We start from the raw sequence: 22321 nt of genomic DNA, 5'->3' as shown, positions 1-22321 counted from the left end.
TCTCTCTCTCTCTCTCTCTCTCTCTCTCTCTCTCTCTCTCTCTCTCTCAGGGCTTAGCATCCTTCTATTCCTCACTGCCTTTAGTTACTCCATTATCTGAGAGCTTCAATGTATGCAGAGACAACGTATCCAGTTCTCCTGATGTGCTGTTCCTTGACAGCTTCTATTCAATGACTTTCACCTGCTCTTGACCGCGTCTATTCAATGACTTTCACCTGCTCTTGACTGCTTCTATTCAATGACTTTCACCTGCGTGCCATTTTAGCCATTTCCTCCCTTGGCCACATCCTGGACATGTACAGCCTGGACCCGTTCCAGCTGTAAATCATAAGCCCTCATCCTCTGCTCTGTAGCCACAAGCTCCTCTCCTTCCAACCCCTTTGCTCTCCTACTATGTATGAATAACGCATGCGATGCTTCCGACTCCTCCAGGACCCCAGCCCTGAGCCATCCCATTTCCCCCGAAACTTACAGGTCCTTTCTGGCTTTATTTTCTTCCCTTCTTCCATGGATTTCACAGCCCATCTTTCCAAGGATTCGTTTTCCAATATCCTCAACTCTTTTGCCCACTTTGTCTTCCATCCAACAGATTCTGCAAAATCCTTACTCTAAAGCAACCTAACTATTCGCCTCTCCAGCCCCCTAGCTGCTGAGAGTTTCTGGGACTCAAGCAAGCCTGGAGCTTGGTACAGAGGGGCTCTGGCCCCAGTGGAGTCCTTCAGCGTGGCCCACTTTCTCCTTCGCCCTGTCCCACAGCGGCTGTTGGAAATACCTTTCTCCTCAAACATCTTACACAACCCCCTTCTCTTCTGTCCTCCTTTCCGCCCCCCCTCCCTGCCCCCACTCCCAGTTTTTTTCTCAGTCGATAACCTTGCTTCCAACTTAGAGAGAAAAATTGACGTCAACAGGCAATAAATTCTTCAAATGCCTCTCCAGATATCTACAAATTAAGCGCTATCTGCATGTGCTTTCTTATTTCACTCTTGTCTCAGTGGAAGAAATAGTTCTCCTTCTACTCAAGGTAATGAACAAGCACTCAAGAAATGTTGGAGAGAAAGAACAGAGGAAGGAAAAAGGAAAGAAAGAAAGGAGGGAGAGATGGAGGACGGGAGGGAGGGAGGGAGGGAGGGAGGAAAGAAGGAAGGAAGGAAGGAAGGAAAGAAAGAAGGAAGGAAGGAAGAAGAGATGAAGGGAGGGATAAAAGGATCCTAAAGCCAGCCAGGGAAAATAAAAGTCTTACAGAAATTTAGAAGAGTTTTGTTTGTGGTTTTGTAATGGTCATATTTTATATAAATAAACTGCCTACAAAATAACTTTATGGATCTGCTTGGATAGACATTCTGGGGATGGCTTGTAGAATATGTTTCTATAGCAATTTTTTAAAGAGCCACTGCTAGGCTAATGGTAATGTTTCAAGCTCATGGTCACATCAGAAGTCAGGAGGAAGATTTAATTGTACAGGTGACTATTAATTGTGTTTAATTGTCTTTGAATTTTGAAAGAAGAAAGACACAAGAGCACAATTGTTCTTTAATACTAAAATCATTTAAATTAAATATTTCCACCTTGAATAGCAATGCAACCCATTTTTATACTAATATAATGAGAATTCCCGAGAAAAGATTCATATCTCTAATTTGCAATTAAATTAAGAGAAAGACAGAAGGTGTTTTATTGTTTTCTTACGTATTTTTTAGACTCATAAATAGTATTTCCTTCCCACATTCAAATTTCTACATTCAGCCTCCACAAAGAGCAACTCCGGGAAATTTTAGGCATGTTCAAGCAACATCCTCATAGTGACCCCCAGTGGCAAAAGGGATGAACGTGTCAGTTTTAATAATCCACATTTTAAGTGACCTTTCACACTGATAAAATCTTGATGACAATAACGAGTTCCATTATTGAATGTCAACTGTAGCTGAAACAAATAAATAAATAATTTTTAAATATAACAAGTTCCATTTTCATAGCAAATTCACTTTTGGCAAAGTGCCTTCACACTTTTCTTTTTCATTCCTATTTTTAAAAAAGAATTCATATATATATTCTTATTTTCATATATATATTCATACTCATGTTCTAAATTTATTCTCTTTCTTCTATTTCACAGTAAATTTCACAATAAAGGTCATTTTATCTTTCACAATAAGAATATCATATCAAAGAGTATACAGTTTTATTAAAAAAGTTTTCCTTGTAATGAGAACTTTTATGATCTACTCTCTTAGCAACTAAAAAAGTTTGGTTAAGCCTATGAGATGAATTTTTTGGTTAGGTTTCCCATTCTAAGAGTCAACAACTCTTAGAACTGAATAAATAGAAAATGATTTACATATGACATCTATAAATCCAGGTGTAATTTTAAATTCTAAGGCTCAGCATACATTTTAAAAGCTTGAATGGAAGCTTTCCTCTAGACTGGCACAAGGCTCTTCTCCACCCACAGATGCAAATGGGCTGATTTCTAACATCAGAGTTAACAAACCAGTTATACTTGGATTCCATATGCATGAAACTCTTAAAACTCAAGTACATACAATGCAAAATATCATCATGAATGTGAACTGTGCATCTGTAATTCCTTGACTTGAAAGTATAATATTGTGATGGTGTATTCCACACATCTATCAAAGTTCTGACCGCACAGGATCGTAAGGTCACGTGTTTCTGTGGCCCCTGCTTGCTTTAGAGCAGACGTGTACATAGTAGGTGCTCAGTTTAAAAGAATGATTGATTGAACAGAGCTGATGTAAATTTTTCAGACCACCAACCGTTTGGTTTTAGCCTCTGTTCTTAGCGCTTTCTCCATTAAAAAAAATCTAATTGAGTCTCATTCATGTTAGAAATAAGCTCCCCACCAAAAAAAATCTGTTAAGAAGTCAAAACATGGCTTCTATATGCTAAGTTAATTTCTTCTTCAAGTATAAGGTATCTTCACCCATATTCATGGATTCAATTTCTATCCGGTAGAGTGTGGGCTCTCGATGCAACAATTTAGCATCTATTAACTTTTTTAATGTGGTCAAGTGTTTAAGCCAAGAATTTCAAGGTAAGATGGGAATTCCATTGGAAGGAAAGAGCAGCTGCAGAGACAGGTAGACTGCCTGGAACACAGGTTTTCTCCATGGAGTGCTCTTACATTTGCTTCTTATAAATGTATGCATCATACGCTGCATGCTGACGTCATGCCTAATGCTGGAAGCTTCTGTTTAACTTTACAGCACCCCCATCATGTGCGTGACCAGACAGAAAAGTGGGCGTCTGCTGGATACTGCCAGAGGTCAGTGAATATCGGTTTACACTATCCATGGAATTTAACTTTTTCCAGATTGAAAAGGGAGGCTTGTCAAAAGCCAGAAGCTTGAGGAGGTGGGTGGAACACACCTCCATAAATAAACAGAGAAGTCTGCCTCCAGCTTCGTGGTACATTCACGAACTTCATCTCAAGAGAAAATGGTGTCCTCTTCCCCACCAGAGGCCTAACACTGCTCTCGGAGTGATTTTTATACTCCACGAAGACCTCTGGTCATGCTAGAGTTAGATATGAAATTCATTTACGGGGAAATACATCACCATGAAAGGAATATCCAGACACGTGTGCCTCCCCAGGGAGGCCTTTGAACAGCCCTCTGCTGTAGATGACAAGCTTGATGGGTGATGCTGAAATATGGCGGGGCCCAGGAGATAAAAGGCACAATGAGAGTCTTCATGGGTAATGAACTCACGCTCAAGTAATAAATCAATACCACCGCTGAGACTGGCTCCTCTGCTTTCTATACAGAAAACGTGAGCGTCGCTTTAAGATGAACTGCTCAGCTAAGGTAGAGCAGTATGTGTAAAACACACGGATGTCAGTGTCACTTCTAGTCACATTAAAGAGTAGTGTAAACATGGTGTCTTTATTATAAGACCATTAAAACCTAGAAGGACAGGTGGGTATTACACCATAATGAATAAGCTCAATATGAGAAAAGCTATCTCTCCACAAATCAATTTAACCAACTAACACCATCTGTATCCATACCCTTTGCTTCTCCTATTGTTAAAATGGAGAAACAATCCCATTCTCTCCTAATCCCACGGGCACCCTTCATTACAGCCCCACTCCCGTTCATCAGGGATTTTTCTCCTCTACTTATCCAGGCTTCACCCTGCTTCTCCTACGTTTACCCGTTCTCTGTCCTTCATCCCCAATTTTATCTGCCTTCTGGAACATTCTCATCAACACACAAATGTGCTATAATAGCTCCCATCTTTCAGAAACATTCTCTTGATCTTACACCACTAGTATCCCATTTTTCTTTTTATCTCTATAGTGAAACTTGACAGAGGGGTCTATGTTCTGTTTCCACTCCCTCACATCTAAGTGTCTTTTGAACCTTCTCTAGAAAGACTTTCCTACCAAACCCTTCTTATTGAGGTCACCAATGACTTTCATGTGCCAAATCCAAGGGTCAACTCTCTACCTTCATCTCCATGAGGTGATGAGAACATAATGGTCAGGTTTAGATACAAAGACTGGAGGTAAGGATGACTGAGACCAAGTTCAAGGCTGCTTTGCTTCAATTTACTACCAAATCTTCCAGCGAGCAGTGGAAAGGATTCATGGGCTAAAAATACAAGTGATTGAATGCATGCTGCTTTCCGGTGCCTCCCTGGTTCCCCACAAAGGAGCACGTTAAGTCTGAAGTTGAACAGAGCCTGTGAGGGCTGGGGAGATTGCCAAGACAGAGGGGCCAAAAATATGGAAACGCTGCCTTTTATGCCGTTAGGGTGGGTGTGCCACTTCATTACGAAGTAAGCCCAGCCTCACTTCCCCCTCATTCCCAACTCCTGTGCCCCATTTCTGTGTCCAAGCAGCAGACTCGGCCTTGACCTACCAAATCCCCCTCCTTGATCTCTTAGCAGCATCTGACACAGCTGATCACAATGTCCTTCTTCGAACCCTCTTTTCAAAGCATGGCTTCCGGAAGACCGCTTGGTTCTCTACCACTCCACAGCGGCCTCTGCTTTTTCTCCTTCCATTCACCGGGGCTGTTTCCTCGGTCCTCCTTCCCGTCTCTGTGTTCATCTGCTACATGATTTCAACTCAGCTAGTCCCGAGGAATGAGATACCATCTGAATTACTTCCCCAGGGCTGTCACAACAAATTACCACCAACTGGGGGCTTAAAACAACAGAAATTTATTTTTTCACACTTCTGGAGGCCAGAAGTCAGAATTCGAGGTGTCAGCAGCGCTGCGATCACGCCCTCAAAAGACTTTAGTGGAGGAACCTTCCTGGCCTCCCGCACCTGCTGGAGGGCCCTGCAGCCCCTCAGCGGTGGCAGCACAGCTCCAGCCTCTGCCCTCCGTCCTCATGGCCTTCCCTGCGTCTGCCTCGCACATCTCATCTCCCTCTCTTTCCTCTAACAAAGACTGCTCACTGGATTTGAGGTCCACCCTAAAACCAGGATAATCTCATCTCCAGATTCTTAATTACATCTGCAAAGACCCGATTTCCAAATAAGAACACACTCACAGGTATGGGGAGGGCAGGTTAGGCCTTGGCATATTGTTCCTTCAGTTAAAACCCTTGGCGTCACCCTTGAGTTCTCTCCTTTACGCACAGCAAACCTTCAGTGAACTGTCAACTCTACTTTCGAAATGCACCTTGATCCTGACAGCGTCTCCCTCTGTGCCGTTACTCTCGCGTTCCACGTCACCCCGCTCCCCACTGGACTTCTGTGAAGGAACAATCTAACTGCTCCTGTGTTTCTGCTCATGCTCCTCTTCCAGGCCTTTCATCCCCCAGCAGGCAGACTGACTTATGAAAACATAAATCATATCTCGTCTCTCTACACACAAAGCCAGTGGCTGCTCATCACACTCTGAACAAAATACAGTCTTTGTCATGACCCAGACGACCCAGGGGACGTGGGGCCAGCCTACCTCTCTGATGGCAGAACCTGCTGCCGCCTTCCTCTCACTGAGCTCCACCCTCAATGGCCTCCTTTCTGTTCCTAACATGTCAAGTCAGTTCCACTCCTAGTCCTTTGGTGCTTGCTGTCCCCGTTGCCTAGAATGTTCCACCTCTGAAATGGACAGGGCCCGGTCCCTCATTGAGCAGTTCTCTGCTCAAAGCCCGTTCCACAGGCCATCCACCTAGAATAGTATTTCAATCACTCTTTCTTCCTTTACCCTGTTTTAGTTTTCTGTCACTACCTGACAGTATACAAACCTGACATGAAAATAATTGTTTCCCTGTCATCTGTCTGTTTCCCTCATTAGAATATGAGTGCCGTATGCATTTTGCTTTGTTCACCATTGTATTCATGATGCTCACAACGGTGTCTACCTATCATATAGTAATTGCTTATGAACTATTTGTTGAATGAACAAACAAGCAACAAAATGGTCTTTTAAAATTAGCTAAAGCAATTGCAACCACATTAAAAACTGATGTGAAAAAATGAAAAATCACCTGAAAGCAGCTGGAGATCATTTTCACTGAGTGCTTTTGGGGAACAAGGAAGAAGCATTCACGTGAGACTATACACATGAACCCCTCCAAACCAATTCGTCTTCCAGCATTTATAAGATTTGTTCTAGAAGATCAGTCTTTAAGTTTGTCCAAAGGCCTGTTTCTTAGATTGACACAGAGATAGACTAATAAATCTCTGCCTTACAACAAAAGAATTATAAGGCAAGCCTAATTCAACATAACTTTAACAATGTTTCGCCACATTTAGTACCACAAAACTTCATTAAGCAGCTTTCACTCCGATTTTATAAAATTCTAATGTGCATTCGTGATGATCCCTGAATAAAGCGTTTAAACACAGTTGGTATGCGAAAGCTGGAAGACACGACTGCCCACTAGGCCTACTGGCGTCATGTCCACTCGTGTCATGCTTCTACTACGTACCAGCTTCTGGCCGTGAACAAGTTCCACAGCCTCCTTCAGTGCCTTGTGTATTAAGCTGGGCCTTGCCACCCACCTAACAGGACACGCGTGGTTCTAACATCTGACACAGTGTTATTACACGACTCATTTCACTTGAATTAATACATGCTGTGCGCCAAATCACACCCCCTAAAATATGAAAATGTTCATTTCATAAAGCAGCTCTTCTGTGATGCCTTTCCGTGGGGACGTCTATGATCTCACGTATAAGAGAAGGTGCCGTGAAAACACAGAGTGTATTTTTTAAAGTGGAAGGGGAGTCACAAAAATAATCAGAACTACGTACTGAGCATCTACCTAGTCGAGTGCCCTCCCAGGTGAGCCAGCATATAGATCTGACACTACGGACATGAGCCCTTTGCCTGGCTCAGTAGAGGCGTCATAAATGTCTGCCGAACAACAAGTTAATGAACTAACAAGCCGAGGACGGAGTTCTTAATGGATCTGAGTAGAAATTCTAAAGAGCTGGAGGAAGTGCTCCCGAGAGGGACCCATGCAGTCTCCATGGGGAGACTGTGCTGAGACTCCCAGGCTGAATCTATGGGCAGCCGCTGGCACAAAGCCTGGCACACATCAGGCCAAGCCAAGGAGAGCCCTCTTCTCACGCTAACCCGCCCCATCGAGCTCACGTCTTCTTTCACCTACAGTTTACCTAGCAATTTGCAGGTGAATCTGAAATTATCTATTTTTTAGGACACATTACTAAAATATTCAAAATAGTTCTATTACAATTCTAAGTGTTATCAAGCCTCATTAATTCGTATCAGTATAGGCAGCAGTTTGGATTACTGATTATTTTACAGGTTTGTTGTTGCTCTAAATTATGGGCTATAAATAAAAGAACCAAGACGTGTCCTTTGAATCTTTTCGAGAGGAAAATAATTGCTAGCATTTCATTGGCCATTCAGAGGTAGAATTATCTTCACAGATGCATTTATCTTAATTATCATAGCAACCTTCTGAGGTAAGGTTTATTATAATTTCATTTCATTTTAGAGATGAGGTAATAAGGTTCAATGAAGTTCAATAAGTTGCCCAAGGATATACAACCAGGAAGTGACAGAACTGCTTCCAAACCCTGTGGTCTTTAATCTACACCATTTAATAAAGCAATTAATTGAGGAGTGGTCTGATGAAGTAGATAAGGGGCAACCACAAATGCACTATGTGGCTGCAGGCAGCGCCCAAATAAACTTCCTCACCCCAAAATAGGACCTCACCCCAATCAATGTCACATTACTCTGGTGAAACTAAAACCAAAGCATGTAAGAGCACATTAAAAAGTTAAGACCACTCTACGGGGAAAAATATATGTCAAACATTATATAATTCTGATGACTGGGAGTTTGACCTGTTAAATAGCATTGCCGTTCCCCTTGAAGTTTTACTAAAAATTCTCATTTAGTCAGTAAAAACATTTTTCACAAATGATGCAAATTTGTCTAGCCACAAATTTGTGACATTCTACATATACGAGGAGAATAACTCATCATTAAATGCGTTTTCATATAAAACATAGATATTTCCAAGGATTATAGTAATATTTCGTAAAAGCTTCCATTTTGAATATCATTATGCAAATAAGCTAATCTTAACTTACCAACAGAAACTTGCTTCCCAAGTATATATTTAAAAACACCCAAGTCCTGCTTAGGGGAAAATGGCTTTGACTTAGTACAAGGTAGCTACGGCCTCAAAGAGACCACCTCTCAGGAAACTATATAATTAATTGTGCACCTTGATGGATTAGATTATAATTCAGATACCTTGAATAAAAAATGGTCCTCTGTTACCTAAACAGGTCATCGTCTTAAGGCAAGGGTCCAACTTCAGGAAAGATACACATGCAGCAGTGAGAAGAAGCCACTGGCATGAGAAGCCAAAGCAATCACGAAGACTAATAGACGCCACCGTCATATTTCCCTCGTGATCCCAATTCAAGTGTCTTGTATGGGAACATGTCCTGATTATTAAAGTTACACACAATCGAAATGAGGCATAACGGACTAGAATAAGACATGGTGGAAGACGCACTGCTATCAAGGCCAGGCCTCCATAAAAGCAGCAAGAACGCTGGCAAAAATTAACTTCTTCAGGACTCTGGAAATTAACCAAAGGCTTGCAACTAAGGGGTGTTTATTCAACAACAGTGGCTGACTCTCAGTACAGAAGGTGGAATCTGTGGTGTCTGAACTTGCCCTGTTCACATTCCCCTCCCCTTAGCCTTGAAAACCCAGTATCCCACAGTCACAGTGAAAGCTAGCAGCCAGCCCAGTCACCCCAAGGTAAAGCCCATTAGTCAGTGAATCCCATTCAGGCACATTCAGCATTTCCATCAGCTTTTTAGTGCTCAGCTCTTACCTCTGAATGAGCAGCAAAAGATCACCCATCATCAGAAAAAGGTCTCTGAGATCGAAGACAATGACCAAACAACCAGAGAAAGTGAACTCAGAGACGCTGTAGATTACAAAAGGAAACCTCAAAAAGGTCTCATTAAAATCCTTAGAGAGGACATTGCATGAGAAACCAAGAGCCGAAGGTATTTAAAAAAAAAAAAATTCACAAAACAGGAAAATGCTGGTGGAACTTTTTAAACGAAATCAGACATGAAAATTTTATTAGAGAGAAGCTGAAGATAAAGTTGAGTACATCCTGAAAAAAGTAGGATAAAGAGGCAGAGAAACAGATGATGAAAAAAATAAGGATTGGGCCGGCCGAGTGGCGCGTTGGTTAAGAGCTGGCTTGGGACGCCAGAGGGCCCCGGTTCGGATCCCACAAATGAGGGCCAGTGACACTGCCCTCTACAACTTTTCTGTTCCCCTTCCCCCAATTCCCCAGCACTGTTCCCATCCCCCCAATTCCCCAATAAAAATCTTAAAAAAAAAAAAAAGGATTAATCCAGGGATTCTAACATGCTAATAAGAAGAATTCCAGATAAAGAGAACAGAGAAAATGGGGGCCATTAAATAACAAAAAATAAGAATTCCTAGCATTGGGAACATGCATCCCCATATTGAAAGGACATACAACTGAGTACCGTTCCATAATTCTTTAAACAGACACACACGAAGACCCATCGCTGGGGTCTCTGAAGATAAATTGTTATTGCTCAGCTCAGAGAAAGAAAAAAAAAAATCAAACCAGCATAAATAAAAGACTTTTCTGGATTCTAAAATGCCAATAACAGATAAATCCCTGCTTTTATAATATATATTTATGTCAAATAATTTTAAGCTAAATAATATCTTACATGCATTCAAAGAACTTCCTGTTTTAAAGAAACAAAACAAAGATTTTTTTTTTTTAATTAGGAGTATATGCCAGTAACTCCTATAATAACTAAGGGGACTGTCTGAATTTTGTAACAGAAGTTTATTGTATTGGCTTTTTAAAATAAGTAGTTCACGAAGATTAGAAAACATCTATTTTCTTAGACCTCAGTTAATCTTATATTTATTTCCACAGCTTTAGACTATATTCCCTAGGTATTTTTCTTTCAGCGTCTTCCATACAAAAGCTCTGACAATATTAACAATGGCTAGTTTAATTAATAAGGAATTTAAGTTATGAGGATTTGTGTCACCTTGACATCTTCAGCGAATTCCCTCTCAGCCGACGGGCCAGCCACTCACCTTGAGGATCAACATCTTTAGCGAGCTTCAGCGCATCTGAGTTTGCCAGGTCGGTGTTAGCTGGGGTCACGGCCAAAATCAGGCAGTTCTCCCGCGAGATGAACTGCATGATCATTTCTCGGATCTGATGCTCGATATCTGCGGGCTGATCCCCGACGGGCACTTTAGTAATTCCAGGTAGGTCGATCAGGGTCAGGTTCAACACTGTGGAAAAGAAAAGAAGTCGTTTACGTGCAGCCCGAGTGCTAAAAGAGATGGACAACGCAGAACCATCTGATGCGCGAGTGGAAATAAAACAAGCTCGGCTTTACGTTACTGTGCGTCGGAATAACCCCAACTCGTGTACGTAGCATGAAAAGCACAGACAACAAAATGGCTTTGCGAGTTTTCTCTGTTTTTAAGATATGCTGTGCTCTGCCAAGCGATCATTTTAACAGAATTTGAAAGGCACTGACTTGCACACCTAAAAGTCTCCTCAGAGAGCTGTCACATCCAGAACAAGGGGGTGATAACCAAAACACTGAGCAACACGTGCGTACACTGCCTGCCAGTCTTGCGCAGTGCGCTGCCTTCAAACGGTATAAAAGTTCTCAGGGTGGGATTTGTCCTTCCTTTCAAGAGCATCCTGTGGTATTCACAGAGGGTTAGCCCCTTAGCCTATAGGAAGCTTGTGAGCCATCCAGTGAGGTTACTGTCCGGGCCACACAGCCAGACTCAGGGAGCACCACTCAGGAGAGCAGGAAACTACCCTGACTGGTGGCTCCAGCCACGACCTGGATTTTGTCTTCCCTGCACACAACAGTGGTGACACCAAGGCTTCCTGGGACATCATACCTGAGCTTGTGTCTGTCACTCATGCTCCATTTCAAAAGCAACAGGGCTGGATAGAAGATTACAGATTAAAATCTGCCTCACTAAAAATTTAGTTAGAATAGAGGCTATTCCATATCACACGCCACGAACTGGTCATCTAAGCTATACGTTGCTGCCTGATAGTCTGGAAAACAAATCACAGTTGATTCCTCAGGACAAGAGTGAACAGGGCCAGAAAATCCAATAGGAAAAGACTCAGCCCTAGTCCCGTGCACCTCTAAGATTTTGGCAGAAACTGAAGATAGTAAAAAAAAAAAAAAAGGAGGTTTTCATGCATACCTCTTTGGAATACTAGAAGTTTAAAAGAAACATTAAAAAAAACTGTTTAATGACTTATCCAATTCTCGTCTTTTAAAACATCACCTCCGTCTGCCTCCCCATAAATACATGAGCTCTTTGGGCCAGACCATTTATGGCAGTTTCCATAGAAACCTGGTACTTTTTGAGAGAACAAACCATCTTCCACACAAATAATGCATATTAATTATGAGGTAAAAATTTTTGAGGACAAGAATTTGGAATTTTGCTATTTCACTTACCATGCGGGGAATAGACTCGTAAATTAATGGGTAAGGAGGAAATGCCTTTATTCATCCCGGTCACTCGATCTGTTTCTGCTTCAATCTCATAGCGAACTTCCTCAAAATCCGTGAATTTCTTTCCTTTGCAATGTAGAAATTCAGCATATTCTACAAAAGACAAATTAAGACAGCCTAAAATTCACATACTTTTGCTATAATTACAAGGGGAAAAAAACATTTCTTTAATTACAAAGTCATACTATCCAATCTTCTCTTAAACTAACCAAAGGAACAAAGATAGCAGTTACTGAGAAGTACAGCTAATACTTTAGAAATAGTAAACATAGTACAAATGCTAATAATGCGAAGTTTGCTAATTTTCAGACAAGCAATGAAGTACTACAAGCAGTAATTAAATCATCTAGAGTAGACTATTAAGTAATTTAAAGAGAATTTTGGTAAAAATGATAAACCATACAACAGCATCTGATTGTCAAAGAAATTAGATATAGGGCACACACAAAGTCTATCTACTAATCCTATTAGCATGCCCTTGTTCAATAGCACCATTTTATTATGATGAAGTGCTAAGTCATATCAATACAGCTTCAGAAGGCAAGAAGATTGAGAAACAAAGTTGGCTTAATTCTTTAAAAACAAATACTTGTATGAACTATCTTAGTTTTACCATATACTGTTCAAAATATCACAGTGACTGCTGAAATTAAAAAGATATTGTCTTAAGAAAAAAAGTATTACATCAAAGAAAAGTTTTACCTGCAAAAACACACACACACACACACACATATAATATATATCGGTATCTGTAGGCAGAAGGAAAAAGTCTAAAATAACTATATAACTATAGAAGCAGCAAATTCATTATTAAATTTCAGTAGCACCCTATCACCTGTTGTACCTATCAATTTCTATACCTTCGTCCAGAGATGTCAGGTGCATGATAAACAACACAACTCCAAAAGGAAGCTGATACCACTGGGCCTAAAGAATTTATTATAATTTTATCAAGGGAACCAGACTTCACAAAGGTTTCAGTTTCTCTAATAACCAGCCGAAGAATTGCACGCCCTGGAAAAGGGCGCGCTGAGACTCTGGGAGCGCATTCATCAAGGGCGGGAGTGTTCACAACAGCACAGTTTCCACAGCTTCAGAAGTCTGGTCTCAAGAGATGACTGCTCCTGTCATCTGGCCCGATCCTTCTTTCCCACGTTTACCCTCACAGTGCTGTTTTAGTAGACTGTAAATTCTCAGGAGAGAGAGCCTGTGTTCACCCACCCAATGGGCAGGTCAGGGCCATGTGAACATAAGAGCTCAAAGATAAGTTAGAGGATAAAATAGGAAGAAAAATAAAGAGGAACAAAAGATGTCAAATCACAGAAAAAAGTTATTATAAGTAACAACGAGTCATCAATCGTTTCGAGGAAATGGAATTGTACCTTTTGACTCGGTATGTTCTGTGAAAATGCATACTTGAGGACTTAGGCCTATATCATAATTATTACTTTCACAGACTTAATAAGCGTCTGGATCAGGGATTCCATTTCAATCAATAATTCGAGGAACACAACTGTGCCCATCTCTTGCCGCCACTAGATGGCGCCTAGTTGCTTTCTCCGTTGGAAACACACCCTTCAACAAGGTTGTAAAATCAATGTCGTTTTCCAGTGAGATTTCATTTCATTCCTGGACCCCAGAAAATGCTTTTATCTTGGAATCGAGAGTGCAACATTGCGCAGAACCATCTCAAACCTTTGTGTCTTTTCAAGGATAGGGAGGGTCCTTAGGAATACAGACAGATGTAGGGATGTCTGTGTTCATATATTTATTCAACTAATATTTACTGAGCTCCTAGTTGCCAGGCAGCTTTAGAAATTGGGGCTGCAGCAGAGGGGGGGGGGAATAAGTCTCTAGCCTCATGAAGCTTAAATTCTAGTGTGAAGAGACAGTAAACAATGCGTGGATGCCAGGCGACAGGTGCTATGGAGGAAAATGCAGTGAAGAGGATATTAAATGCTGGGGGTGGGGGGTACTCGGTTACAGAGTTTGGTTGAGACGGGCTTCTCTGATACTCTAAAGTGACATTCGAGCCAAAACTCAGGAAGGGCGGGAGCACGGATGCTTTATGTAAGAGCACCCGGCAGAGTGCCTGAAGCAGACGTGAGCTTGGCGAGCTGGGCGGAGTGGAGCCAGCGTGCCAGGAGCACAGAGCACCCCAAAGGGGGAGGGGGGACGTGAGGTTCCACCTGTGCTACAGGCCTCGGTCGTGTGGGGGCTGCGGGCCACATCAGGGACTTTGATTTTTAACTCTGAGTAAATGGTAGGCCAGTTGGAGGATGGAGTAGAGGGGAACCATGATGTGACCTAGGGTTACAATAAATAACCGTGGTTGCTGTATTGGGAACAGCAGCAAGAGAGGACGCTGGCTATTGGGATAACAGAGGTGAGAGATGATGGGGCCTGGACCAGGGTGGCAGCAGTGGGGGTGGTGAGATGTGGTTAAATTCGAATGTGTTTTGGAAAAAAAGCCAACAGGATTTGCTGATGGATGAAAGGCGGGGATGGGAGAAAGAGAGAAATCAGGATAACTTCAAGGAGCCTGACCTCAGCAAGGAGAAGGATTTGAAAACAGGAAAGACTGGAAGGAAGGGGTTGGAGGGATGGGGGTTGAGATGCGGGACTTGGGCTTGGGACCCATTCAGCTTGTCACGCCTACAACACCCCCACCAAGTGGACCCACAGAACGGCTGCTAACGGCTGAGGTCACACAGCTGTACCAGACGCCATTCACGTGTGTAGTCATCTGACAGGTGTGTGTTTATTCTGAAATTTTTCCAGAAGATGGCAGTCAAGCGCTTGAGGAAAAGGGCAGCTTTTTCTAATTAGCACAAAAATGCCTTCGGGGCTGGATATGTGAGAGTCTTTCATCTAGGGAGCAGTCTAAGCTAGAGACATATATTTGGAACTCATTAAAGGCAGGCAGGCGGATGAGGTCACTGAGTGAGAGAGTGAGGCGGGGACGAGGTCGCAGCACTAGGGCCTGGGTTTCCTCATGTTCAGAGGCGAGGCGCCTCGCTGGAAGTTGAGCAGGTCAACAAGACAGGAGAAAAACCAAGGGAGCGGGGCGGCCCAAAGCCAGCAGGGCGCTACTCCCTCCGATACTGCCAACATGGCAGGTAAGATGGAACTGAGAATGGAGCGCAGCATTAGGCAACTCGAGGGTCCTCCGGGAGTTGCCAAGAGCGGTTACAGTGGAGTGGGGTGGATGACAGCCTGCATGGAATAGATTTAAGGGCGAATGGGAGAAGAGGACGTGGAGGCTCATTACAGACAATTCTTTCAAGGAGTTTCCTTGGAAAGGAGAGGAAAGAAGTGAGAAGGCAGCTGGAGACGGACGTGAAGTCATCAGAGGGTTTCCTGAAGATGGGCAAACTAACAGCAGCATGTTCATAGGCTGGTGGTATGAATCCAGTATTAAGGGAAAGGTGATGCAGAAATGAGAAGGGGCGCGTGCGAAGCGATGTCTTAAGGAAGACAGGATAGGAGGCATTAGAAAGGAATGTGCCAGTTAATGCAGAGAACAGGAAGGAAACAAGACAGTGAGTACTGATGAGACAACGGATAGAACAGATGTTAGCGGGAGCATGTGAAATTCATCAGGTGAAAGTAGGGATGTATCACAGTTATCTAAAGTCATTTTATGTTTAAAAAAAACATTTCTGTATCTATTCTCACTGGTTAAACCCTATAAATACTATTATTCCTACCACAAAACTCTCTCTCTCTTCTCTCTCTCTCTCTTCTCTCTCTCTCTCTCTCTCTCTCTCTCTCTCTCTCTCTCTCTCTCTCTCATAGAGTGATCCTACATGAATGACCTAAGAGTAACGGTAGTGGGATGTCAAGTTGGGTCTATTCTACGTCCATCACCAGGACTCAAACCTGCCCAGCATATCAGAGCTAATTGGGGTTTATAATAACAAACAGGTTTTTGGCCTTCCTCCCAGTTTCTGGCACAGAGCTCCTAAAATCCTTGGAATTTCCTAAGTGATGAGAGAGATAATGGTCTTTTGTTACACGAATAAGGTAACTTTTGGAAAGCACCTAAGGTTGAGGGCTGGTTGCCAGGAAAACCAACCTGGTGATTAGGGGAACTTTCAGTCCCCTCCCACCACCACCCCATCTCCAGGGAGGGGAAAGGGGGTAGGGATTGCGTTCAACCGCCAATGGCCAATGACTTAACCAACCATGCCTCACAATGAAGCCTCCATAAAAACTCCAAAGGACGGAGTTTGGAGAGTTTCCGGGTTGGTGAAGACACGGAGATTTAGGGAGACTGGCATGCGAAGGGAAGACATGGAAGCTTTGTGCATAACCTTGCCCTGTGCATCTCTTTCATCTGGCTGTTCCTGCGTTGTATCCTTTTATAATACATTGATGTCTCTCTGAGTTCTGTGAACTACTTTAGCAAATGAATGGAACCTAAGGAGGAAGTCATGGGGGCCTCTGATTTATAGCGAGTTGGTCAGAAGTACAGGTGACAAACTGGACTTGCAATTGGCATCCTGAGTTGGAAGGGGGTCAGCTGAAACCTCCAATTTGCAGCCAGTCAGTCCGTGACTGGTGGCTGAGGTCGTGGGCAGGGAGGAAGCAGGGCAGTCTTGTAGGACTGAGCCCTCAGCCTGTGGAATCTTACGCTGCCTATGAATAAATCATGTCAGAATTGAGTTGCATTGCGGGACGCCCAGTTTGTGTCTAAGAATTGCTTGTTGGTGAGGGGAACACCCCAGCCCCCCACCGCAGTGAAATTGGTAGAACATACAAAATCCCTTTTCTATGGATCCCAAAGAGCCTCCTGGGAAATCATTCATCCTTCAGAACAGGCTGAACTAGATCATCAATAGCTAGACTTTTAAAGAGCTAATAAAGGTGTGTCTTCTGAGACTTCCATATGATGGCAAACTAGCATGTCTGAAGGTCTAACAACTCTCACCTATGGCTCTAAGATATGTGTGTTCTTTCTCATAGAAAGGTAGTTCCCAGTGGCAGAAGGTTTCTTGGCATGCTCTCAGTGTTCCTTTCTTTCTATTGTAAATGCTTGGAAGTTGGGCGCATGAAATGATCTCTTTCTCATACAATTCCAGGCTTCCGCCTTGGGATCAAGCTGAATAGTGATGAAATTCCTTGGGCACAAGTTCACATAAAGGATGAGGCCTGTGTGCACACAAGCACACGGATCAGACATCCATGAAATTCTACTGTGTGTCACTACAACCTGGAAATTCATGTACATTTTCAGTTTCACAAAATAAGACTCCCAGTTTTAAAAATCTTTCCTGTTTCCTCAATGTTAAAAATAACCTACATTTGAAGCAAAGATTAGATATATATTTTATATTGAAGAATGATTGGGGGGATATTTAAAAATCAGAGCTATCACTCTATTTTATTTTTATTTCCCTGTAAAACATTTTAGCACTGTCATTTCTACTGATCATGAAAAATAAATTTCGCTGGGTTAAACAGCTGACAAATTGTTTGTGGGACGGATAATATGGTTTATACCTGGGCAGTGTTCCAATCATCTGTGAAAAAGCACAGCGTGACCATAAGAATTTAAATATTTCCAATATGCCCCTTCCATGAGCAAAAATGTACGTATGTTTCAATTAATCCCGGTTAAGTAGAAAAGAATAATTATGGATCACATACATGTAACCTCTTGCCAGTTTTTATTCCAAGAATTGGGGTCCTCAATACTTTGGCTGCAGTCTTATTTCTGAAATGTTTTCATAGCAATGTTTTGTGAGCACAGGGCTCGCAGTGAAAATAGAATGCATGGGCTACATACACAGAACCGTTTTCAGTGCAACGCGCTGAATCGGCTGAAAGACCATCCAGGTATGACTACGTTGACGAACATACTTCCTCACGGGCAGAGGCTACATTTCACCCAACTGTGTCTCCCTGATGTCTACCATATTAAAGAACAGTTGTAGGTTTCCTCCTTCTTTAAAGCAGTCCACTTTACCTGCCACTGAGCAATACCATCTTGAAAGGGGGGGAAAAAATTGGTTCCATGGAGCCTTCGGGTCCTTCCAAATTGAAGACAAGATCCTAGAATGGTGGTTGAGTAAGCAACGGGGTGAGGTAGATTGCATTATATGGATGGTCCCAGGTAAGAAGCAGAACTCAACTGCGTCACTAAGGGAAACAGGGAAAGTCTAGCAGTCAGAAAAAGTGGGGACAACCAAAGACAAACAGCCTGAGGGCGGGAGCCCAGCAGTGGCCGAAAGGTACAGGACTCAGAAGGAGGACTGAGGACAATGGGGTGGGGTGGGCGTGAGGAGGGCCGGGGTTTCGTGGCAGACAAAGGGCAGATGCCAGGCCACTATCAGAGACGAGGGCTTAGGATCAGGGCTCTGGGCCTCCCAGGCAGGAGAAGAGATCAAAACATAACTTCAGACCCACGTGAGCCAGGAGGTAGCAGGCAGAGAACCACGATGCGAACTCAGTCGCAGACTGGAAGGTAAAGCCCCTTTCATGGCACACGAAGCCAAAGCCACTTGCAGGGAACTCAGGGTGAGTCCTATCAGTGCTGCCTGGACGCTCACTGCTCAGCAATGGCCTTCAGCCTCCTTCCTTAACCGCTGGGCTGGTTCTAGAGCCTGGAGGAGGCTGAGCCTACATGTGACGGTTCCGTGGCCCCAGATGGTGAGTGGTGCTGGCACATGAGAACAGGGCCAGCATTTGACAGATATCCCCCCAGCGATGAGGGGTCTGGATGGAACATTCCACGACCAGTATCCAAAATACCAGAGAATCAGCAACGATAACACCTACAGAGCTCAACTGAGTCCCATATTTTTTCTCAAAGGAGCTCGACGAGTATAACAAAAAACAACTCTATTTCACACTCACATAGCTTCCATGTAAAACACAATCAAGAGATAAACTATATTCCAAATGCTGAAACCCAATGAGAAGGTGGTCAAGCGCTTGGCCCCACACTGCCACTGGATAATTATTCCAAGTCTCAGCAGCGTCTGACATGATTTTTCTCCTCTTCCTGGAACCATTTTCTGCTGACTCCCACCCGTTATTCCAGCTTGCCTGATTTTCCTCCCTCCTCCCTGACGGCTCCGTCTCCACGCCCTTTCCTCACCGTAGCTTCTCTTCTCTTCCACACTTATCAGAGCGCCACTAGACTTCCTTCTAGACCCACCTTTCTCCTCTGTCATCTCCATCCTTTCTCTAGTTGATTGCATCTAATCTATTGGCCTTTAAAAAATTATGTATCTCCCCCAAAACCATGCCTCAAGCATTCATCTCCCCCCTGAACTCCAGACTTAGACAATTATATCTCATTCTACTACTTAATGGACATTTCTACTTGGATGTCTAATAGAGATCTCAAAATTAGCATGTCCCAAACCAAACTTTTCAATCCCCACTCTCCTCCCCTCCCAACACCCATACCCACTCCTCCTCCCCGTCTTCCATACCTCAACTATTGATACGATCATTGGGTCAGGAGCTCACACCAAACAAAAGCCAGCCCCGTCTTTGCACCCTTCTGTTCCTCAGCTCTCACTGCTTCTGCTGTGGCCATCCTCCGTCTAAGCCAGTACTTGCTCTTCCGGACGCACCTACCATAAAAGCACCCCACCCGGCCTTCCGGATTCTACCCTTGCTCCACTGAACCCATCCTACACCCAGCACCTGGAGAGATCTTTCTAAAACACAGATCACATCATGTCTCACCTTTTTTTTAAAAGCTTATATTGGTTTTCCAGCACACTAAGAAAAATCCAAACTCCTCACCCTGGCCTCCAAAGTCCTGGGCCACCTGACCGCTGTCTACCTCTGTCCATCTCAGATCAGTTCAGCTTTTGTAGCTCCTCAAGCACGCCAAGGCTGCCCCACCTCTGGGCCTCTCTACCTGCTGCTGCTCACCTGGAGTGCCCTCCCCCAGACCTCTGCCTGTGTGGCTCTTTCCTGCCATTTACTTCTCGTTCAAAACAGTCATGCCTTGGTTTGCGAGCATAATTCGTTCCGGAAACAAACTACTCGTATTGCAAGACATCGCTCGTGTACCACGTTAAAATGTATTTGAAATGTTTGCTCGTCTTGCGGAACGCTCGCAGACGACGTTACTTGCAATCTAAGTTTTTGCTGTATTTCTTTAGAGAGGCTTCCTTGCCAGGCAAAGAAAGGTAACGGCCCAGTCGCATTCTATCACTTTATCCAATTAATTTTCTTCAGTGCTCATAATCACTACCTTAAGATTTTCCGTTTGTTTTCTATGGCCCATCTCCACCCACTGGAATATAAGCTCCGGGAGAACCAGGACCACTACCTGCTGTACTCCCAGTGCCTAACACAATGAATTGCATCTATTAGGCACTCGGTGTATATTTGTTGAATCAAAGAACAAATAAATGAATGCGTAAATAAGTGAGTGATTCAACAAATAAACCCTGGAGGACGTTTAAAGTTTGCGGGTTTGAGGAGAAAACCATCATAAACAGAGCTTTTGCATATTGAGTTTGAAATACCCTTGGAAGGAGCATTCCAAGCAGTCTGTTGGAAATATGAGTCTAGAGTCTAGCCCAGGAGTTATACGTGGGAGAGTCACAGGTGCGGAAGTTGTAACTGAGGTCATGGTATAGAAGAGAATGTCTAAGGGGGAACATGAAATGACACAGAAGAAAGCCTTGGGTAGGTGCAAATTTCAAAGGCCAAGAAAGAGATAAAGCATCAGCAAAAGAGACAGAAAGACAGGCCAGAGCTAGAGGGCAAACCAGGAGAACCTGGCACCATGAGAGCCAAAAGGACAGAGTGTGCCTCAACAGGGAAAGTCATCGATGCTGTTAAAAGCTGTGGAAAGGGCAAGGTCAGTCCTGACAGACGGCTATTGGGATTTATGGAAATGGGAAATTTCATTATGGGAAATGGAGTATGTATTATTTAGTTGCCTATACCCTTAAACAATGTGCTATATGTAATTTCAATGTTTGGTATTACTGCAATGATTTTTGCTATGTTACTTTGTTTACTTAAAGATGGTTGTATCTTTCCTATGCTTCTGTTCCTTGCATCTCTTCCCTTGCTATGAGGTTTACGGCTGCCATTTCTTGCTGTTTTCCAGCCATATTCCTATTTTAACTTGTAGCTTTATATTTTAGTCTAGACTAAAAAGTCCAATAACCCAGTGTGTATGGTCTGAGTCTAAAACAGGCCTGGAAAACCCCAGAGTGAGGCCACAGCCCAGCAACGCATGAGTTTTAGATCACAGGCTCCATAATATTAATTTTGGCTCCCCAAGCCTCTATGTGCTTCCTCCTGATAATCAACTAAGTTTAGAAACTGAAAATAAAAAAGAGGTTTTTGAATAACTGAGTTATTACAACATCACTTGAGTACATTAACTGAATGTACAAATTCAGAAATAACAAATGATTTAATGTCATTTCTTCTTTAACAAGACAAAAAATAAGGTGATCTGCCAAGTAAAAAGTCTGGAGTAATCAAAAGCAAAATTACTTGAATTTTCATGATAAAGTCTAGTCATCAGATTTCAACCCAACAATATACAATAGAAAGTCTAAGATTTGCAAAATGAAAATACTATTTGCCAACAGAATCTTATGCATAAAGAATGACGTTTAGAAAAGAGATTTAATTAGTAATCATATCAGAACTACAAGTATATAAACATGTAATCCCCATCCCCCAAAAAAATGTTCTCAAAGAAACCATCAGAGCTACAAGACACATTTCTGAATACATCATAATACCTTAACTGCTTGACCAAAAAGAACTTTTCTATCAGTATGTGCTTTTATGTACAATTTGTCAGCAACACTATTCCATCTAAATAGTTTAACAAGATCTTAGTCTATTTGGTAAGCTCCTCAACTGTCCTAGTGACAAACTGCTGAAGGTCATTATCAGCTGGAAACAGAACCAACTTAAGTTTTGTATATGATGAAAGATATGAATAGAAGTTCACTTTTTACATATAAACATTTAATTTTTCCAGTAACATTTGTTGAAAATATTGCCCTTTTCACTAAATTGCCTTTCACCTTTATCAACAAATCATCTATCTATGGGTCCATTTTTTAACTCTATTATGTCCCACTGGTCTATTTGTCTATCTTTATGCCAATGCCACACTATCTTGATTATTATAACTTTATATTCAGTGTTAAAATCAGGTAGTGTGCATTTTCCAACTTGGTTGTTATTTCTTAAAGTTGTTTTGGCTCTTCTGGGCATTTCCTGTGAATTTTAGAATCAGCTTGTGAATTTCTACAGATTAATTTA

At 42.6% G+C, this 22321-nt stretch overlaps 1 protein-coding gene across 7 annotated transcripts in view; it reads right to left on the bottom strand.

Annotated features, from left to right (window-relative positions):
* Nucleotides 1-22321, bottom strand: part of DNM3 (dynamin 3) — a 425435-nt gene that overhangs the window by 310189 nt on the left and 92925 nt on the right. For all 7 annotated transcript variants that reach the window (XM_019647999.1, XM_019648023.1, XM_019648033.1 and 4 more), the window contains exons 3-4: nt 11993-12142; nt 10581-10784 (exon numbers count right to left, since the gene is read on the bottom strand). In XM_019647999.1, the coding sequence (XP_019503544.1) occupies nt 10581-10784; nt 11993-12142 (354 nt within the window). The remainder of the gene's footprint in view (nt 1-10580; nt 10785-11992; nt 12143-22321) is intronic.

Source organism: Hipposideros armiger, unplaced genomic scaffold, assembly GCF_001890085.2.
Source record: "Hipposideros armiger isolate ML-2016 unplaced genomic scaffold, ASM189008v1 scaffold_6, whole genome shotgun sequence".
Classification (NCBI taxonomy): Eukaryota; Metazoa; Chordata; class Mammalia; order Chiroptera; family Hipposideridae; genus Hipposideros; species Hipposideros armiger.
The sequence above is the reverse complement of the archived record's forward strand: the minus strand, read 5'-3'. Positions and strand labels throughout refer to the sequence as shown.